Raw genomic sequence first — 21,695 nt, 5'->3', positions numbered from 1 at the left:
AGTCCACTGAATTAGTTCAACTGGTGTTTTGTTATATAATACAGCAACCTAAAAGAAAAAGCTATGTACACAGATCAGGCATAACATTATGACCACCTCCTCGTTTCTATGCTCATTGTCCATTTTATCAGCTCCTCTTACTGTATACAGTACAGTGCGAAAGACTTAAGCACCCAAGGCACATTTTCAAAATCTGTGTATTTGTGCAGTTTGTGTTTATTTGCTGAGAAAAGTTTTAATATTTGAATAAACAAAATTTATAGATTAATAATTATACACACATAATTTGAAAGAACCTATTACTCTTTACATTGTGTGTAAATTTCATGATGAAAGGACTAATAGAAATGATCCAAAAAAAAAAAAGTCTGGTTCCATTGACTTATATTAAAAGTAAAGTAGGTTTTCTCCTTCTACTGTAAACTGACCATTTTGAGATACAAGGTTTTGTTCTGACAATAGCGCTCTCTCTCTCTCTCTCTCCCTCTCTCTCTCTCTCTCTCTCTCTCTCTCTCTCTCTCTCTCTCTATATATATATATATATATATATATATATATATATATATATATATATAAAATAAATAGTGATTTTCTCAATGTTTGTGTGTTGAACCATCTCCAAGCCTCTCCTGGAGGAAGTCCAGTATTATATGTAGTTATAAAGCAGCTCCTGCTTTGACCAATCAGTGCTTCAGTAAATTGAGCTCATGATGTAATTGATGATATTAACGAGTCTCTGTGGCGGCTGTGAAGGTGTCAAGGAAAAATATGGACCCAAGAAATTCTTGTTACATTTTATTGTTTTTGTTTATTTGAATTATGAATACGACTTTATTCTAATGTATATTGTGATAAATTCACTGCTGAGGTCAACTGGTTAAAAATTTCTTAGATGCCTAAAACTTTTGCACAGCGCTGTAGCTGCACTGTAGCTCTACAGTTACAGACTGTAGTCCAGCTGTTTCTCTGATACTCTGTTAGTCCCCTTTAACCCTGTTCTTCAGTGCTCAGAACCTCCATGGACCCTCAATGAGCAGGCACTATTTGGGTGGTGGATCGTAGAAACGAGGTGGTCATAATGTTAAGCCTGATTGGTGTATGTGTGTATTGATTGTTGGATTTTCTAACACCCTCCTGCACATTTTAATACACAATTACTGTTTATTTTCTGGAGTTAACAAATTAGGAAAAATAAGACGCACTAAAATTTGCAGGAAAATGCCTTATTTAAGTGTGTTCTTTGTAGAGGATGCGTAAACTTATTTTCACTTAGAACATCAACAAAACGTCACTTGACCAGGGGTGTTCAATCTTTAGCTCATTACACACACTCACCAATTAAAAAACCATACCAGAAGGAAACACATGCTGTGAAAACTCATCACGCATTTAAAACAATACATCACTCGATTTGCATTTTCTCTGTAGAATATTACATTGATGTACACAAAGCTTTCTTGACCTGTGATGATCTAATAATAATAATGTTTTATTTATATACTGCTTTTTTTTCATTAAGTCTACGTTGCTGTAAGATACAACATATAAAATGTGAGGGATAAAGAAACGACCACACAACTAGTCAATAACAACAGTTAATCTGAGTGTTTAAACATGCAAGTTAGAGAAAACAGCTACAGATTTCAGCTATGAGTGCGACAGTACTGTGTCTTAAAGGGGAATTCAAGCATTTCTGTATAATTAAATAGTTAAGGTGTAAATAAAGTCATTCAGAGCGGGTTTGGTGTTAAACGCTCTGTTCTAGAGAAACTTAGAGTCAGAATTGTTCACAGTGGTGGTGATAGGAACCAGACATCCTCACTGAACGTCATTACATTCAAGATTTACAAATACTGCGCATGATGAGATGAAGTTTTTGAGGTTTTGGCTCAAAATATAGTTTTAAAATCCATTCATGGCCGAGAGGTACATGAGGCAAAACTATCCCGAAAAAGCAACCTGTTTTTTTTTTTTTTATTTATCACTATTTCATCATCGCCAACATTACATAGAAAAACTCAGAAGACGTGTAGGTTCACTGGTGGTTTTGGATAGTAAGTAAAATGGCTATTTGTGTTGTGGACATTGTGACCCCTGGTTCCTATCACCACCACTGTAAAGAAATCTGAGCCTCTACAATCAACTATTATCACTAAACCACTCTGACAAATGACTGTGTACATCTCAACCACTGAGTCGTACAGCATTTGACAGGAGACTGGGTAGTTCAGAGGCACAGTGTTGCAAAGCTTTGGAGCTAAACAGCTGTGTGCAAGAAGTCGAAAGTAGACCTATGGCAGTGGATCTAAGGCAGTGTTTCTCAATCTGCTCCTGGAGGCCCACTGCTTTGCACATTTCAGTGCTTTGGACGGTTTAACTCAGCCACTTTAACTCAATAAAGGGCTGTTAATAAGCTGATTAGTTGGAACACACGTGCTGGGACCAGGGAAAACGGTAAAAAGTGCAGGGCAGTGGGCCACCAGGACCAAGGGTTGAGAAACACTGATCTAAGGGAACAAGGCTGTGGGTACAGATGGAGAAATTCAGGATGTTAGGAATAGCTACATCCATTTAGTTCTTTATAAGTAATGACGAGGAGTTTAAATTGAACGTGAACAGTCATAGGAAGCCCACTGGAACTGAAGTCTTAGACCCAATCCCATTTCTTATTTTTACCCCAAGGGGTAGTGGTTGGAGTCTTCCCTACGAAATGGGACCCTGAAATAAAAAGCATTAACAGCTACCAGCTCTGCTCTGTAGGCGACCCTGCCCGTCTGCAGGGACAGCAGAGGAGGGGAAAGTTCAGCTCCTCACTGCTGGGCTTTAGTTACACTTAGGGCATCATACACCTTCAAAGAGGGGTATAAGACTTACAATTATCGCCCACCGCTAATTCTTCAGTGATACAAAACTGAAGTCAGCTATTCGTTTGAATTTTCCCGTTTCACCTTCCGCTCCACCAGCTTTTAAAGCGGAACGGAAAATTAACAAGCTAGTTACCAAGACATCAGCAAGCTTTTCATGAAAAACCATAATACACTGAAACGACATTAAACTAAGATAATACAATTTTTATAATTCTTAACTGACAAAATTATTTGGGCTCTTGTGCAGCCAACTTGCCGGTTGTTTGGACTGAGTCTCTGAAAAACCTCTGTGTGCAGGTCCATGTAGCCCTAACACTGCCTTACCCCTCTATCTCATCTAAAATCAGGACACCCTACCCCTAGACGTGAACGAGTCAAACGGAGGGGTGGGGCACAGTGGTAGGGGCGAGGGGTGAAATGGGATTGGGCCTCACTGTTGAGTGTTTAGATATTGTGCTGAGAAAGACTCCAATTGAGACTCCAAATCTGTGGCCTTGTACCTACAAGAAAGAACAGCATTTCAAAACAGATTTTAAGACTGCAGCAATTTTTTTTGCTCTCTATTTTGCTACTGATGCTGTTTTCAGGCAGCTAAAGAATCCAGTAACGGATATTGTCTAATATGACTGTGTTTGGTCGAAACTATTGCATTAAAACAGAAGCAAAGGGGTAGAGTCAGATATGATATGCAAATTTGTTCTGCTCAATTTGCAGCACAAAAATATAGGCGATACTACTGATATACTGGTGGGGCTGCATTACAGTGTTTGGTATGTGAGGGCTGTTATCTGCGGTGGAAATTCTACGTCTGTCTCTCGTGTACCTGAGAGTTTTGGAGTGTCTCTGGACGCTTTCCAGCCGCTGGAACTTGGCGTTGATTTTACGGATCTCTGTCTCCAGCTCCATTTCACTCTTATCCACCTGCTGGCACATGCGAGAAAAGACGCCCACCAGCTCCCTACGAAAAGCCACAGATTCCAGTCAGTCACACCACCGACCTTCACCCCTCCACCCGTCCTTCAGGCAGGCATGTGAAATTACTTCACAGAAGAGAGCCATCAGGAGACCAAATGACCTTCAAATCAGGGCCTGACTGGTATAATTTCAGGGCCCATATAATTAGCCTCTCTTTAGGTCAATGCGTCTCCCAACAACAGCACAAAATCTTTGACAGTTGTGCCACTAAGTAACCTGAGAAGAGCCAGTCTCTATTTAACTACAGTAATACAGGCTGAACTGGTAAAACTGAACACTAAACACCATCATAGTTAAATGTATCCAGACTCAACCTTTAGCACAAGAATAACAAAAACCTTTAATAAGGAGAACTCAGTTGGGAATCAGTTCAACGGGCCGCTATGCACCGCATTAAGTTTTCAGGTTCTTAGATTAGTTATTTGAGATTCACCTAGTTCTCCTTAGAGATTAGGGTTGTAACAAAACTCTGACGCAGCTAGTCTACCACCGCCATAGACCAGGACTGGGCAATATGGCCAAAAAACAATATAATACTCCATTTCATAATAGCATCAATACAGTTGTATGCAAAACTTTGAACACCCCAAGTCAAATGACATGTTTTGTTGAAATAAATAGCAATTAACAGTAATAAACAGTATCTGTGCAGAAGTGTGTTCTGACAAGGGGTGCCCAAACTTTGGCATATGACTGTAATTATATTTGCTGCGTGAATTTTCTTGATGTTAAATTTTAGGTCTGAATAATATTGTGATTCCTGAAGAAAAGTATTCAGGATGTGAGCTACATCCTTGGCTTATTTCTGGCCTGATAAACGGCTGCGTCCTCGGCTCAGATCTGGCCCTCATACAGTAAAGTAGAACCGCCGCATGTGGCCAAAATCCGGCGCTAATCTGGCCCAACTACTGTTTTTCGTCCACAACAGTTACTTCAGTATTGGCCCACAGATAAAGATGCGAGGAAAAAATGTATGCAGCTGTATGGCATCCGGACCATGTGCCCAACATCTGCCCTGTAGTCAAGCAAAACTAATGAATGAAGGCCAAAATCCAGTACCATTCAAAAACTTAGAATCAATATTTACTACAATATATAATCTATTTTGTTACAGAAAGGTGTATAAAGGTGCAGCATCACATTTCCCAAAGGCAAAGCTAGAGGACAAGAAAAGGACATTTTAGATGTATAACATACACATATGATCTTGAGGCCAATAGCTTTACTAATACTGTAAATAAAAAAATAAGTATGTTATTAAGTATATCATTAATCACTTGATACTTAATTGTATTGCCTGTATTACTTTTTTGAATGAAACATCTAAAAACACATTTTTGTGTGTAATTTGAAATGCTTAAATCTACACTGTGCAAATTATGATCATATAAAAAAATGAGATTATTAATGATTCCTGTTTATGTGCCTTTTTTGTAACAATTTGTATTGTTCTAGGATGTTTACCTCAAACATGCTGCTTTTTTTTTACTCTCCGTTATTTAAACACTAAAAACAGTTGATGCTAGGTAACTCTGTCACTAGGCTTCTTCTCACTTCTCATCTGGAGAGCAATACATAAACATAGTAGCCACAGTTCAAAGGTTAAACCACTGCCGCTAATATTGACTGAGAAACAGAACTGCATAATAATTACATCTAAAATACCCCAAACTTTTATTTTCACTACACAAAAAAGGTCTGATTTGTTATGGATTCATCGCCAGGTCTACTGCAGACACCCACTGTTGGACCTGCAGGCCGCAGTTGCTGCTGGTGATGTGGGAGATGGCCTGCAGCCTCTGGGTGGTGAACTCCACAAACTGCTGCTTCAGGGCCTTCTCTCTGGAGCTGTTGGTCCAGGTCAGCTTCTCATAGATGTAGAGCACGGCGTAAAGACTTACAGAAAACATAATGATCCTCCATCCCACAGAACGCCATACCTGCCAAAATACAAACATTTTGCACTCTCTGACTACTTTCTAGTCCCAGAGCCCCTGTACTGCTTAGTTTTGCGGTTTTCCTGCTTTAAAACACGATTCATCAATGATCAAGTCCTGTTGGAGCTAAATCGGGTGTTATGAAGAAGCGGCAGGACAGGTGGTGGAAATGCTGCTCCAATTAACAATAGCAAGATCTGTATTTTCAATGAACACAACCTAAAATAGGAATTGTGTCAATTGTTGCTCTAGAACATTCATAACGTTTCACACTGTGTCAACATTTGTGCTACTTTATCTAGTGCAGCCGAGTTAAATACATCCTTTAGATGGAATTTCTGATTAATTCAAAGGTACACTATAAACTGTAAGACATTAAGTTTGCTTAAAAAAAAGTTGTGAAACATTCATTTCAAGTTAAGTGTACAAAACTCTTCTGGTAAAATATCAATTTGTTCTAAAATACATTCATATAATAAGTAATAATATGTACTGTTACCATTAAGTCCTTGTGAAAGACAATCAGCTTAACTGAGCTATTAACAATACAACAACCTGACATTTCACATTTTCGACAATGTGGTCACTGAGATATCTAGAAGATTGGGGCAGTCGTGGGCTGGAGGTTAGGGATCTGGCCCTTTGACCGGAACGTTGACGGTTAGATCCCCAGGGCCGACAGTCCATGACTGAGGTGTCCTTGAGCAAGACACCTAACCCCCAACTGCTCCCTGGGCGCTGTGGATAGGGCTGCCCACTGCTCCGGGCAAGTGTGCTCACTGCCCCCTAGTGTGTGTGTTCACTAGTGTGTATGTGGTGTTTCACTTCACGGATGGGTTAAATGCGGAGGAGGAATTTCCCCGGTTGTGGGATCAAAAAAAAAAGTGTCACTTACTTAAGATAGTGTGGGCTGTACTAGCTTTACAGTGTTTCCATACATTTTTTTCAGTTTTCTACTTTCAGTACTGTACCGAACTTGTTACACCCTCACTAAGCTGTTTTTTTTTTTCAGAGGTGGGGAAATCACCATACTGTGCTGGACGTTCCCAGAGTTACACGTTCCTTACCACTCCACCAATGACCAGCATGCTCATGGAGGCCCGAGATGTGAGCGAGGCCAGTCCGGTTGCCATGGAGACGGCAAGCTCGTCCTGGGCCTCGCTTCTCATGGGAGCAGAGTGAGACGAGGCCTACAGTGACAAACCACATGGCTCAGATTTAGACATAATTCTGCAGTAATAATCTACTAATATTTACAAACTGTATATTTATAAATAAGCAAAGACTATGTTAAGGGAGATTCCACTGATTTTTAAACTCTGCATAATAAAATGGTCAAAGTGTACAAAGAGTAACTCAGAGTGGTTTGGTGTGAAATGCTCTGTTCTAGAGAAACGTACCAAGTCAGAATTGTTCACAATGGTGGTGACAGGAACCAGACATTAAGAGTTTAATGCCTCAAAAAGTGATTATATAAAATGGGTAGGAATATGCTCCCTGGAATATGACCTCCCTGACCCCTGAGACAGTTTTACGATGGTTTTGAGAAAATTTGGCCCAAATTTATTATTTTTTTTTGTTTGGTCTACATACAGGGTGTTGTAAGCCCAAATAATATTTTTTCAGATTTCCCACCATTTTACCGTTTTAAAACATTACATGTAAAAACATATGACACATACAGGTTCACTGGTAGCTTTGTAAAGTAAATAAAATGTCTATATTTTATTTCTATGCTGTGACCCCTGGTTCCTATCACCACCACTGTAGAGAAATCTGAGTCTCTGCAATAAGCCATTTCACATCAAACCACTCTGAATGACTTATTTACATCTCAACCACTGAACTATGCAGAAACTGACAAATCAGTGTTATTCCCTACAGATCTGTTCGAATATTACTTCTAGTACTGATATTTATCTCAGTTATTACATTACTTCTTTACCTTCAAGTTCTTGTCCAGGATGTTGAGGGCTTGCCTCGCGTTAGCTGGTCCCAGGAAACGGTTGACCAGGGCCGTCCACCCTAGGGAGAACTGAAACTCAATGTCCTCCTGGAAATCTGCACAGAGAGCCTTGAAGTTCAGCTCATAGGCCATCTCAAACTTCCTGCTCGGAACATGCATGTGCAGGTGGCTTCGGGCAGCAGGGGGCAGCAGAGGACTGATGGTGTCTGAAAGTGAGGACAGAAAATAGTCCCTGTAAATACTGTTTATATTTAAGGACATTGGTTTTATATAATCTTGTACGCAAAGATTCAAACACCCCTGCTAATTTTAGTGCCAACATTTAAAATGAAAAATGATTTCCTGAGTTTAACATTTTGAGGAAAAAAAAACAAAACATAAAATTTAAAAATGGGCCGAATTTGTTTTTATTTTTTCCAAACGCTAAATTCAGCAAATAAACAGTAGCTGTCCATTAACAGAAGTGGGTTTTGCATGTACCTGTATGCTGGGGAAAAGGGTGGAGTTGCATGGAGTTAATTTATTTGCATTTATACCTATAAAGTCCCTCTGAGATGAAAGTACACAGCCACCAATGCTGCTGGAGCAGCGAAGAGCCAAGTTCCTCACCATCCTCTCCTCCACATACACAATCAGTTTCTGCAAAACACAGACACATTCAAGAATACATTAGAATGATTCTCAATCTGTTCATTCTACATAGCCTATACGACCTGCAGTCAATTAATTCATTAATAAACTGAAAACTGTCTCAACCATTTAAAATACAGAACATAGTGTGTCAGCATGTGGTAATCAAGGCATGTAAATGCTGCTCTGAGTCATCACACGGTGACCACGGAGACATTAAGAGGCTTTCTACTAAATCCTGTTTAAAGTGGTGACACAGAAAGCTCTCACTGAGCCTGTAGCTTTCAAAAGGTAAGTCAGTGACAAATTAAACTCTAATACTTTGGCCCCATCCCATTTCTTCTTTTTACCCCTACCCCTTGTTTTCGAGTGTCACCCTAACCCCTTGGAACCGAGTTAAAAGGGGTAGTGGTTGAAATCTTGCCTTAAGAAATGGGACTGCATCATTAACAGACTACTAGCGGTGCTCTGTAGGCGACCCGACCCGTCTGCAGTGACAGCAGAGGAGGGTAAAGTTCAGCGCCTCACTGCTGGGCTTTAGTTTCATTTAGGGCATCAAACGCCTTCAAAGAGGGGATCTAAGAATGATCTAATATCGCCCACCCCTAATTCTCTGGTGACACGAATCTGAAGTCAGCTATTCACTTCTTGTTTGAATTTTCCCGTTCCACCTTAAATGGTACATTCTGGCACTTCAGGCATCAGAACTGCTGGATTATTTAAGGTGGAACAAGAAAGTTAGCTAGCTACCAATACATTAGCATGCTATTAGCAATTTTTATGCTTGTTATAAAGAACATGACCATAAGACATTGAAACAACATTAAACTAAGATAATACAGTGGTTATCGTAAGTTTTTAACAGAGAAAACACTTCAATTTGTGGGTTTTTTTGGTCGCTCATGCAGCCGTCTTGCTGGTTTTTCTTTTTTTCTCATAACTCTCTGTTTGGAGAAACCTCTGAAAAACCTCCATTTGGGGGGCCACGTAGCCCTAACACTTTACCTACCCATCTATCTCAACTAGAATCAGGACACCCCTAGACGTGAACACGCAAAACAGGGCTAACCACGCTTCATTACAAAAATAGCATCATTAGTTTTACTGGATTTAGTGCAGCACTGTATGTGAAAAGTTAAATTTAAATCATTGTATTAATAGTTTTTTGACAGTATTTTTTAAAGATTTAAAATTACATTTTTTTTAAAAATATATATTGTGGCATAGCATGTATTGTGATTTTACACTTTTGTGGAATTGCTCACCTCTATTACACAGTATTCATGGTGAAGTGAGTCATGGTGAGGTACACTATATTTCCAAAAGTATTCACTCACCCATCCAAATCATTGGATTCAGGTGTTCCAAACACTTCCATGGCCACAGGAAGCCAAGCACCTAGGCCTGCAGACTGCTTCTACAGACATTAGTGAAAGAATGGGTCGCTCTCAGGAGCTCAGTGAATTCCAGCGTGATCAGACGCCACCTGTGGTTTGGTGGAGGGGGGATCATGGTGTGGGGTTGTTTTTCAGAAGCTGGGCTCGGGCCCTTAGTTCCAGTGAAAGGAACTCTTAAAGCTTCAGCACCAAAAGATTTTGGACAATTTCATGCTCCCAACTTTGTGGGAACAGTTCTAGTTCCCTTCCTGTTCCAACATGACTGCGCACCAGTGCACAAAGCAAGGTCCATGAAGACCTGGATGAGCGAGTTTGGTGTGGAAGAACTTGACTGGCCTGCACAGAGTCCTGACCTCAACCTGATAGAACACCTTTGGGATGAATTAGAGCGGAGACTGTGAGCCAGGCCTTCTCGTCCAGCATCACTGTCTGACCTCACAAGGTCAAGAACGGTCAGAAGTTCCCATAAACACACTCCTAACCCTTGTGGAAAGCCTTCCTAGAAGAGTTAAAGCTGCTATAGCTGCAAAGGGTGGGCCGACATCATATTAAACCTATGTATTAAGAATGGGATGTCACTCAAGTTCATATGCGTGTGAAACCAGACGAGCGAATACTTTTGGTAATATAGTGAATATTGTAAAGCAAATTAGTCCCCAGACTTATTTTTTCAGATTTTCCACAATTTACCATCATCAACACTACATATAAGCAGGGCCGGATTAAAAGAATGGGCTGAAAGGGCTGCAGTCCCGGGCCTCGCCACTAGGGGGGCCTCCGGTCGCTGAATGTCAAATGACAAAAATTAATAGAAAAAAAAAAAACGAAACAAGCGAAAATGTCGGGCCAAAGGAAACACGAGAGCGGAGCAAAAAAATGAAAATTACAATCAATAAAAAAGGAAAGAGCGACAGAATTATTACAGAAAACACCCAAATTAACCAACATGTGGAGTAGTCAGCCTGCTGTAGCAGCTACCACCAGCAAAGAGGCAACTGTCAGTGATGGACAGCAGCCAACCACCGCTAGCCAACTAACCAGCCCAACTAGCCAGTCTGCTAGCAATAGTGCTACAATCTCTGAGGAAACAAGTGATGGAGAAGAACCAGTGGGTAATGTAGCAGATGAGCCTGTTGATTCTGAGGCAGGGGCGAAAATAGATATATCAACAGATATTGCATGCTGGGGAGAAGTTAATGAGGAGATGCGAAGCTATTGGGTCGGAAAGGGAATTGAAGCACCCACACAATGTCAACATAAAGATGCCGATTTTTCGGCTTCTGAAAGGAGCTATAAAAATCAGAAGCGATGTCTGAGCAAAACATTGTTCAGTCGCTCGCTCAGAAATGGAGAGAAGGTGGCAAGAGAATGGTTGTCTTACTCCCCATCTACTGGAAATGTGTTTTGTTTTTTTTGCAAACTATTCAGTAACGATTCAGTAATGATATTAAAGCTACCCTTGAATTGAAATGAATTGAATTGAAGTGAATTGAATTGAAATCATAATACCAGTTCACTTTAAACGGTAGTCTGTCATAGATTGGTACTGTGTACGCTGATGTGTCAGTGGGTTTGTGTGAGGTCATGCGTCAGAACATCATATGAAGGGCCTCATCCTGGTAATTAGCCCCGGGCCTCAGGAAGTGTTAATCTGGCCCTGCATATAAGAAAAACACGTTTTGGATAGTAAATAAAATCACTGTATGTGTAGACATTGTGACCCCTGGTTCCTATCACCACCACTGTAATGAAAATCCACTGGCAAGTTTGTCTACAGTGAACCATTTCATATCAAACCCCTCTGAATGACTTTTGTTTACATCTCAATGAAATTCCTAAACTGCAGCAAATTGGAAAAATCTGTGAAAAAGATAAAACAAGGCAAAGAGCACTTTTTGGTAAGGTTTGGTTTTTGGTTCTTATCTCTGGGTGAATTTTGCTTTAAGACCTACACCATCAACTGAAAGTAGTAAAGCTGGAAACAATTTCATACAAATGCACGAGTAAGAAAAAAAAACGATGCCTTGGCTGTAATTCTTGTGCAATTAAGAATTAAGAAAATTTTGATGGTAAAATCTATGATCTCTCAACCATTAAATTGATCATGCAGGCTGTAACGGGGGTGTAAATTTAGGGGTCATGATCTTTACTGTTACAAAATGACACTTTCACAGAGATCAGAGAGACTGAAAACTCAAATTTCACTTTTAACATTTTAGTAAAGAACTTTTAGTTCTTTTAACATTGTGCTGTATACCTGTTATGTTCCACACAGATCCAATTTACAAGGCTTTCATTACAGAAATCCTTCACTCTTAAGGAGAAAACTGAAGTGCTGCATCGAGTAAATGCGATGTTTAAAGGAAAGAGGCAAAAGTCTGTTTTGTGCCGTCTACCTCACTATGGGGATGCTACACATCCGTTTTAACCTCTTGAAGGTTTCGCAAATTAATGAATAGGATGAGTCAGGTTTTTGGGAGCTGAGAGTGCAACGGTAACCACTGTCCAGCTGACAAGAGAAAATTGTTTGGAGGACTTACAGTTTTGTACAGAACCAAGGCATTAGCTGCAGGGCTAAAATCTGAGCAGAATTCATCCACTATCACAGACAAGAGATGAATCTCCTCTGCCATGGCACTGGCTACCTAAAAAACAACAGTAGGAACATTAAAACCCTCACAGTTCTGCACAGAAGGAGCCGTCAATAATAGCTAAATTATCAAAATGAAGCAGTCTCTGTTGTTATAAGACACTCAAGTAGCCCTGTAACCCATGTGGCGTGCTACCTTGGAGGAGACGTCATCTGCAATGACCTTTATCTTGTCTTTGGTTTCCTCAGTCAGAAAGTTAAGCTGATTGCGCACAAACTCCAGGCGGTCCATGAGAGCCTCTCGCTCCTCCAGAGACAGAACCCTGCAGGATTACAGCAGATAACAGGAAAAAGAGTTCAGCCTTAGGACTGCAAGGCGAAGCACCTTCCACTAGATATGCAATGATCAGTTGTTGGCATCTGTTATGGAAATGGTCAATGTGATGTTTATAGGACAAGGGTGGACTATACTCAAGTGATTATACTTAGTTATTGTATTTATATATTATGTTGGAGGATTCATACTTCACTTAAAAGGCATGGAAAATTAAGGTTTTTACTCAATTCCATTTCCAGTAGAGAAAAAAAACATACTAATACTAAGTCAACTTGTAATTACTGGAGTCCTTGTGCATTAATTATAAGCTTTTAAACTTCCAACCCAAATTCATAATAGCGTAAAATGAAACTGCGCACAGCTAGGCTGATTTGTCTTTGTTTGAGGACCAGCACCGCTGATTTTTCACCACCAAAGGTACTTTGGCAGGGTCTGGAGTTGAAGCGTTTCAGCAATTTGTTCCTATCAGGATTTTTTTTGTATATGAAAATACTATTATACACAAAGTTATTGTAATATTGTGTTATTCTGTATGTAAAGTAAGAACTAAGCACACACCTAATCCTAATAATTGTCCATTTCAATCATTACAATGATGAATATTATCCAAACTCTTTATTCAACATATGATTTGCAATCTAACCACTACCAACCTCATCTCCTTCTTGCCCTCCTTCCCTTCTCTACCCCGCTATTACCCTTTGGCCTCCTTTAAGGCCTGACTATGTTTGTTCTATGTACCTCATTATTTGTAAGTCGCTTTGGATAAAAGCGTCTACTAAATGTAAATGTAAATGATCATATTTAGCACCTCAGTGAAATACATTATTATGATTATGATCATTATTATTACTATACTATATTACTATTATCCAGAAACAGAAAACTATGTACTCTACCTTTATCTATCAGCTTGTTTTCATTTTTTTAATGTTTATGTACTTTTATAATTAAGCAATTAATTAATACCTTGGCATATGGCTGGACTTTTAAACCACACATAAATAAACTAGTCAGTAAATGCCGACAGAAGCTGGGTTATTTTTATAGACACAAGTCCTGTTTTCCCCATGCATGCCAGAAAAAGACTAGTTGAAGCAACTTTACTATCAGTGCTGGACTTTGGTGACGTTATCTATAAATATGCTCCCTCCAGCTCTCTCAAATTACTGGACCCAGTGCATCACTCTGCCCTGAGGTTCATCCCTGGAGATCCGTACAGAACTCACCACTGGGAGCTGTATGAGAAAGTTGGGTGGCCCTCTTTGACGGTACGAAGGGAAACACACTGGTTGATTTTTATTTATAAGACACTCTCCGGTCATTTGCCAGAATAGATCACTTCAGTGATGAATACAAATAACTGTAATTATCAGACTCGCTCTAGGAATTGGATCAGCTGCCAGGTACCAAGAGTTTATACTGAACTGGGAAAATCTGCTTTTAGTTACAGCACCAGCTGGAATTCACTACAGGAAACACTAAAACTCGGCTCACTGGTGTCACTCAGTCATTTTAAACTTTTAACATCAAAGCACCTTCAGACAGCCTGTGCCTGTTTTATTTAATCTTATTTATTCTTAACTTTTATTTCTTGTTTTAGTTCTTCTCTTAGGTCTTTATTACTTTAACTTATGTTAATTAGTTTATTATTATTATATATTTTTTATTTTATTAATCTCTTATCTTCTTCTGATCTTAATCTCTTATCAATTAAACCTCGTTTTGTTTTTATCTATTTTTATCTTTTTTTTTCACTGTTATTTTTAAATTTTCTTTTAATTTAAAATGATTAAATGTAGTTATTATTTTCTTTGTCATGTCAATCCTCTTTTTGTAAATGCTCAGCTACATTGAAAATGAGGGCTGCCCTCAATGTACTTCCGAATCAAAATAAAGGTTGATTGATTGATTGATTGATTGAATCATGTAATTATTTATTCATTAATATATGTCTAATTTGATTAAGGCTTGATTTTGATTGTATAATAATAATAATACTAATAATAATAATACATACATACATACATATAAAATACATTATTTACGTTATTATTGCCATATTGCCATAACTACGATTTTTTTATTATGATCATTATTATAGTACAAGTTTAGTCGGCGCTGCATGTTTTCAAGATGATTTCTCTATCGATGTTGCTCTGTTCTCTATTTCCAAAATACATTTTACGCAAACAACTAATCATAGAAGTAGTAACTAAAATTCATTTTGTGGTGAAAGCGTCCTGTCCTGCTGAACGGTTATGATATGTTCCTTCAACACATTCACAATTTTTTTTCTGGGCAGCTTCTACAAACAGTGCAGTACTTTGCACCTCATTAAGGCACCTGTGACGCGTCTCACACGTTCCGAGAAGCCAATCAGGAGGTGACATGATTGACCTCACTTGGTCCCCACTGAAAACAGCGCGATAACTGGGTTGCGTTTACATATAAAAGAGGAAATGGCTGTAAATACAATTCATTGATTAGTTAATTAATCTAAAAACAGTTGACAGATTGATCATTAGAACTAATCGTTACCTGCATCCATTGAGTTCTAAGACAAACGTCTGGATCTGAGTGGTTAAGATGCTTCTATTCACTCAGCCATCACACCATCCATAAAGAAGAGTGATCAGGTCCACATGCCCATGCACCACGTTTGAGAAGGTGTTTTGTTTGGATCATGGGCAGTTCCTTTGTTTCTCCACATTTTCCTCATTCCTTCGCTCTGTTGCTGGTTACTCTTCACATCATCTGTCCACAACATTTCGTTCCCAGAACTCTACAGGCTTTTGTACATTTTTCTTTTAAAGTAAACTGTAACCTGGCCTGGATGTTCTTAAAGCTCATCCCTGCTTACCAGTTGAGGTTCTTCTGAGGTCATGCTGGTGTTTTCTTTATGATAGTCTGGCTGCAGGCATGCACTCTCAGCCAGATGCACTCTCAGCCCCTGTGACGTCACATGCACTCTCTGCCACAAGGGCAGAAGAGGCCCGACGGCACGTTAACATTTGGCTGCTTCTGCTTATCGATATCGTCACTTGATCCATTTTTCATCCATAACACGGCTAGAGAGTTACATCTAATGTACATCCCTGTTGATAAAGTCACAGAATAAAGTCATAGCCATTATGACAAACTGATCAGGAGAGCCGGCTCAGTCCTGGGAACTCCTCTAGACTCAGTGCAGGCAGTGGGAGAAAGGAGGATGCTAAACAAGCCAGCATCCATGCTGGAGAACGACTCCCACCCCATGACTCTGGCAGCACTGGGCAGTTCCGTCAGTGACCGGCTCCTTCACCCCAAGTGTGTGAATGAGCGCTATCGCAGGTCCTTCCTTCCTGCTGCTATGAGACTGTTCAACCAGCACTGCTCCCAGTAAACCACACACATACATACAATATACACACACACACAATATACACACACACACACAATATACACACATACACACAATATACATACATGCAATATACACACACACACACAATATACACTTATATTCAGAATGTAAATATTTTTCTTTGTGCAATATGTTCATAAGTGCAATATGGATCGTATGCAACTCTTTTTTTTAATTCTAAATAATTTTTATTTTGTTGTAAATAGTCTAGAGATTTAACTTTAATTTTTATTATTTATAATGTTTATAGTGTTTATACTGTTTCCCGTTTCTATTACTGAATGCCTTACTTCTGCTACTCTGCTGCTGCTGTAATACTGTGAATTTCCCCGCTGTCAGACTAATAAAGGATCATCTTATCTTATCTTATTAAAAGTGTCTTTCGGTTCCTGGTGGTGGTTAGTAGTCACTAATGGTGTTCTGTGTATTCCTGATGGGTTGATATCACAGTGTACAGGATTCTGATCATTCAAAAGCTTTTTAACTCCATGGAAAACAGCACTTCTTCATACTCTTTACTTCATAACTTTCCCATTTAATAAGCTTCATTCAAAAGGTGGGTGCCACATGAGGCTGTAACTGTCATCTTTCCAGTCTAACAGATGGGTGATGTCATTTTAAAACTTTATAATAAAAGTAGCTGAACTCGCAATTTTTTTTCTACTGAAAGTCGACCCATTTTTCCACAAATCTGAGCTAAAAACTGAATCTCAGATGGGGTCTCTTCAGTGATATACTCTGTAAAAACTATTTTTATTTTTAAAAAAAAAGATGTTTTTAAAAAACGCTTTTTTTCAAAAAAGATTTTCGGCTTTCAGTAGTAAATTGTAAGCATACAGCATTATGTTTCATTATTATTATGATCATAAAACACATTTTCTGTTTATTGGAGCTGAGCTTTTACAAAAAAAAAACAACAAAAAAAAAAAACAATTTGAGATAGTTACTGAATAATTTGCCTTGATTTGGTCATGTAAATTCAGATGGAAAAACCAAAATATACCCACAAGCATAAGAGGTTAATCCTGGTGTTCTGAGACTTCCAGATACATTTGTTAATTTCCGAATGGTCTCTAACAGTAACCATCAAGTCAATTCCCCTTAGGGAGCAAAAGGTTTTATTCATAACAGTTCTGATCGTCTTCAGCATGGCTTTCTTGAGTTTCAGCAGTAGCCTGTTTGTTTTTTTCTACTAATAAGCCCGACATTATATCTTATCATCTTTGTAGGTTTTATTGTGAAAGTTCCCATATTTAATTACCGTATTATCAGTATGATGCTGTTAACTCTTGCTGCCCAGCAGTACGTGGTTTGCTGTTTTTCCCCATAAAACGACAAAAATACTGTCGTGGCAGAGCGGCATTGACATCATTAATAAGCTGCCAGTTCATGTCAAGCTGAGAGTGCATGTCTGCAGCCACATCCTTCTCACTGTAATAGACCAAAAATCAGTTTGTATCACCCCAGTTCTATTTCAGTTACACTTAAACATCCAGTTTAAACTCCTTCTGCTAACACAAATCTCTACATGGTCCAGCACCAGCCTATTTCACAGGGTACAGGTCGTTTATCTGTTCCAAAATTCAGACTGGTCATTGCTGGGGTCAGATCTTTCAGCATCATAACCCCCAAACTATGGAACACCCAACCACAAACTCTTTGTGACTGTCCCTCATTTTCCTTCTTCTACCTTTTTTCTCTGTACTTTCTTCCTTCTGTTTACTGAAAGTCTTTTTTTCCATTTTCCCCCTCCAGCCTCTGTTTCTGACTTTCGGTAGGAGAAAAGCACTGTATACACTGAACTTCTTATTTTTATTATTATTATTGTCTGTGACCTTCACCAGATCTATGCTACATCCTGCCTGGATGGTGCGCTTCATCTGTTGGTCAAACTCCACCAATGGTCAAAACTCGACCTGTACCTGGATCCCTTCGAGCTTCGAGTACAGCTCAGCTTGACCCGCCATCCTTCAAGATACAGGGAAGACAAGCATCAAGACTTTTCTCTGTCCTGGAGCCCAGGCAGTGGAATGAACTCTCACCGGCTGTTCAAACAGTAGAGTGTCTCACGGTCTTCAAACGCTGACCGAAGACACGTCTCTTTACACAGCACTTACAACCCCAATTCCAATGAAGTTGGGACGTTGTGTAAAGCATAAATAAAAACAGAATAACGATGATTTGCAAATCCTTTTCAACATATATTCAATTGAATACACTACAAAGACGAGATATTTAATGTTCAAACGGATAAACTTTATTATTTTTTGCAAATATTCACTCATTTTGAATTTGATGCCTGCAACATGTTCCAAAGAAGTTGGGACAGGGGCGTGTTTACCGCTGTGTTACATCACCTTTCCTTTTAACAACACTCAGTAAAGGTTTGGGAACTGAGGACACTAATTGTTGAAGCTTTGTAGGTGGAATTCTTTCCCATTCTTGCTTGATGTACAGCTTCAGTTGCTCAGCAGTCCGGGGTCTCCGTTGTTGTATTTTGTGCTTCACACATTTATGCGCCACACATTTTCAATGGGAGACGGTCTGGACTGCAGGCAGGCCAGTCTAGTACTCGCACTCTTTTACTACGAAGCCACGCTGTTGTAACACGTGCAGAATGTGGCTTGGCATTGTCTTGCTGAAATAAGCAGGACGTCCCTGAAAAAGACGTTGCTTGGATGGCAGCAGATGTTGCTCCAAAACCTGTATGTACCTTTCAGCATTAATGGTTCCTTCACAGATGTGCAAGTTACCCCTGCCATGGGCACTAACACACCCCCACACCATCAGAGATGCTGGCTTTTGAACTTTGTGCTGATAACAATCCGGACAGCCCTTTTCCTCTTTGGCCCGGAGGACACGACGTCCATGATTTCCAAAAACAGTGTGAAATGTGGACTCGTCAGACCACAGGACTCTTTTTCACTTTGCGTCAGTCCATCTCAGATGAGCTCGGGCCCAGAGAAGACGGCGGCGTTTCTGGGTGTTGTTGATATCTGGCTTCGCTTTGCATGGCAGAGTTTTAACTTGCACTTGTAGATGGAGCGACGAACTGTGTTCACTGACAGTGGTTTTCTGAAGTGTTCCTGAGCCCATGTGGGAATATCCGTTACAGAATGATGTGGGTTTTTAATGCAGCGCCGCCTGAGGGGTCGAAGGTCACGGGCATTCAGTGTTGGTTTTCTGCCTTGCTGCTTACCTGCAGAGATTTCTCCAGATTCTCTGAATCTTTTGATGATATTATGGACTGTAGATGATGAAATCCCTAAATTCCTTGCAATTGCACGTTGAGAAACGTTGTTCTTAAACTGTTGGACTATTTGCTCACGCAGTTGTTCACAAAGTGGTGAATCTCGCCCCGTCCTTGCTTGTGAACGACTGAGCCTTTCAGGGATGCTCCCTTTATACCCAGTCATGACACTCGCCTGTTTCCAATCAACCTGTTCACCTGTGGAATGTTCTAAACAGGTGTTTTTTGAGCATTCCTCAACTTTCCCAGTCTTTTGTTGCCCCTATCCCAACTTCTTTGGAACATGTTGCAGGCATCAAATTCAAAATGAGTGAATATTTGCAAAAAAACTATAAAGTTTATCCGTTTGAACATTAAATATCGTGTCTTTGTAGTGTATTCAATTGAATATAGGTTGAAAAGGACTTGCAAATCATCGTTATTCTGTTTTTATTGATGTTTTCATTGGAATTGGGGTTGTAAGTGAGCACTAATAACTACTAATTGAAATGTACTGCAGTGCGCTGTGTTTAACTGTTTCTTTTTCTCTGGGTATCATCATGGGCTTTTGTTTCTAGCAGAGCTCAGGACTGCCTTTCTCTCTAAATGTGTAACTAGCAAAGATACTTTCTCTGAGTGGACAACAAAGCACTTTTTATAAGTCCTTTTGGATAAAAGTGTCTGCCAAATGCTGTAAATGTAAATCTGTTCTGTTTTTCTTCATACTCTTGTCCTCTGATTGGTTTATTCTGATATTCAGCCTGATGTTGGCCTGCTTTACTGGTACTCATGCTTCTTTAGTCTTCAAAATGTTGAGAAACACCACCAGTCTCTAAGCTCTAGACCTTTTGTTAGTTTTCTTGTGCATGAACTAATGTTGCAATGGCTCACGGCTAGCCCAGAAACGACCAAACAACCAGCAGCCCAATTACTTATGGTTCCCTGAAATAGAAGCTCTGTGCAAAAGGGCTGTGATTTCTACATTGTTCATCCAATACAGTTTAAAATTAAAGCTGACAATTTCTGCACTTTAACATAATCATCACTGCTTCACAAAACCTAAAACAATAGAAATAGCGCCTCTGCCCATGAATACAGACAGCACTGTGTCCAACACACACAACGTCTGCCCTTTTTCGATTACAACTGGACTGCTTTCATGCACTCTTGTGGAGGTTCACATGCCAGTAATGTGACTGAAGCCATATATCAGCTAAAGTAAAAGAATGAACTTTACCCCATCGACTAAGGAAGAAAAACAAATCAGGTTTCAGACATAAATGTTGTTTGAAATGTATTCTTAGCTATGTGCGGTGGTGGGTGGAGTAGCCTCAACACATTTTAAAGTAGAAGTATGGGAGCATTTCACTTAAAACTACTCTGAATAATTGTACTTACATTTTAATGATAAAATTATACTTTATTATACAGAATTGTTTTAAAAAGTGGCTGAATTCCATTTTAAAGCCACTTATAACTTATTTGATAATTTCACTTCATTTCCTCAAATTAAATGTTGCAAAACAGAGACGAGAACAGATCAATTTATGTTAGTAACTCACTTCTTTTCTGCGGAGGCGATATTGATGGCGTCCATGATGGCCTTGACTGACTCTGTGATTTGCCAGGCTCGGATTGTGTGCTGCTCAAACTTGGTCTTCACGGATGAGTGGGAGATAAACTCCTGCAGGGACCACCAAACATGTTCTGATCATAGCAGAATCACTACAATAACATTACACGCACAGAGAAATCACCACTGTATAAATGACGAGATGGAGATAATTTGACTTCGACTATGCAGAAACACTCTAACATAATGACTTACTTTAGTGAAATGTACTATATTTAATAACTGAACATTTGACAAAATGAGTGACTGTTTAAGTTAAAATATGTAAATTATGATAAAATAAGTAATTACTTTGACATTAGTATATTTTTTGGGAAAATGAGTATACGGTTTGAGTTAATGAAGCAAAATTTTGTGAAAATAATTAATTTTGATGTTAAAAAAATGACATTTGAGAAAATAAATAATTGTTTCCATATACCAAGTAAAGAAAATGAGGAGAAAAAAACAGGCGATCCTCTACCTGGCATAAACTGGCTTCTGTAACTAAGCACCCAAAGTTAAACAGTTATACTGTTATAAAAGTTATAACCCCAAAAAAACAAAAGCAACCAAAAAGTCCTTTGGGTTGCTATTTAGCCCTTGTGTGGTGTTGGGATCTGTGGGACCCATTCTCAAAGTTTACCAAAAGAAAAAAATGTGAATTATTATTATTTCATCCTCAGATTCCTTGGCCTTGGCTCATTTTCTGTAAAATGTCTTCACTCTGTTCACCCCCTACACATTTA

At 39.3% G+C, this 21,695-nt stretch overlaps 1 protein-coding gene across 2 annotated transcripts in view; it reads right to left on the bottom strand.

Annotated features, from left to right (window-relative positions):
* Positions 1–2,788: 2,788 nt before the first annotated feature.
* Positions 2,789–21,695, bottom strand: part of mfn1a (mitofusin 1a) — a 33,821-nt gene continuing 14,914 nt past the window's right edge. For both annotated transcript variants that reach the window (XM_017720046.1, XM_017720047.1), the window contains exons 10-18: positions 20,897–21,018; positions 12,559–12,685; positions 12,313–12,417; positions 8,282–8,384; positions 7,725–7,951; positions 6,847–6,969; positions 5,586–5,782; positions 3,691–3,825; positions 2,789–3,367 (exon numbers count right to left, since the gene is read on the bottom strand). In XM_017720046.1, coding sequence (XP_017575535.1) covers positions 3,298–3,367; positions 3,691–3,825; positions 5,586–5,782; positions 6,847–6,969; positions 7,725–7,951; positions 8,282–8,384; positions 12,313–12,417; positions 12,559–12,685; positions 20,897–21,018 — 1,209 coding nt within the window. In that variant the 3' untranslated portion in view covers positions 2,789–3,297. The remainder of the gene's footprint in view (positions 3,368–3,690; positions 3,826–5,585; positions 5,783–6,846; positions 6,970–7,724; positions 7,952–8,281; positions 8,385–12,312; positions 12,418–12,558; positions 12,686–20,896; positions 21,019–21,695) is intronic.

This window comes from Pygocentrus nattereri, chromosome 19 (assembly GCF_015220715.1).
Source record: "Pygocentrus nattereri isolate fPygNat1 chromosome 19, fPygNat1.pri, whole genome shotgun sequence".
NCBI classification, from domain to species: domain Eukaryota; kingdom Metazoa; phylum Chordata; class Actinopteri; order Characiformes; family Serrasalmidae; genus Pygocentrus; species Pygocentrus nattereri.
The sequence above is the reverse complement of the archived record's forward strand: the minus strand, read 5'-3'. Positions and strand labels throughout refer to the sequence as shown.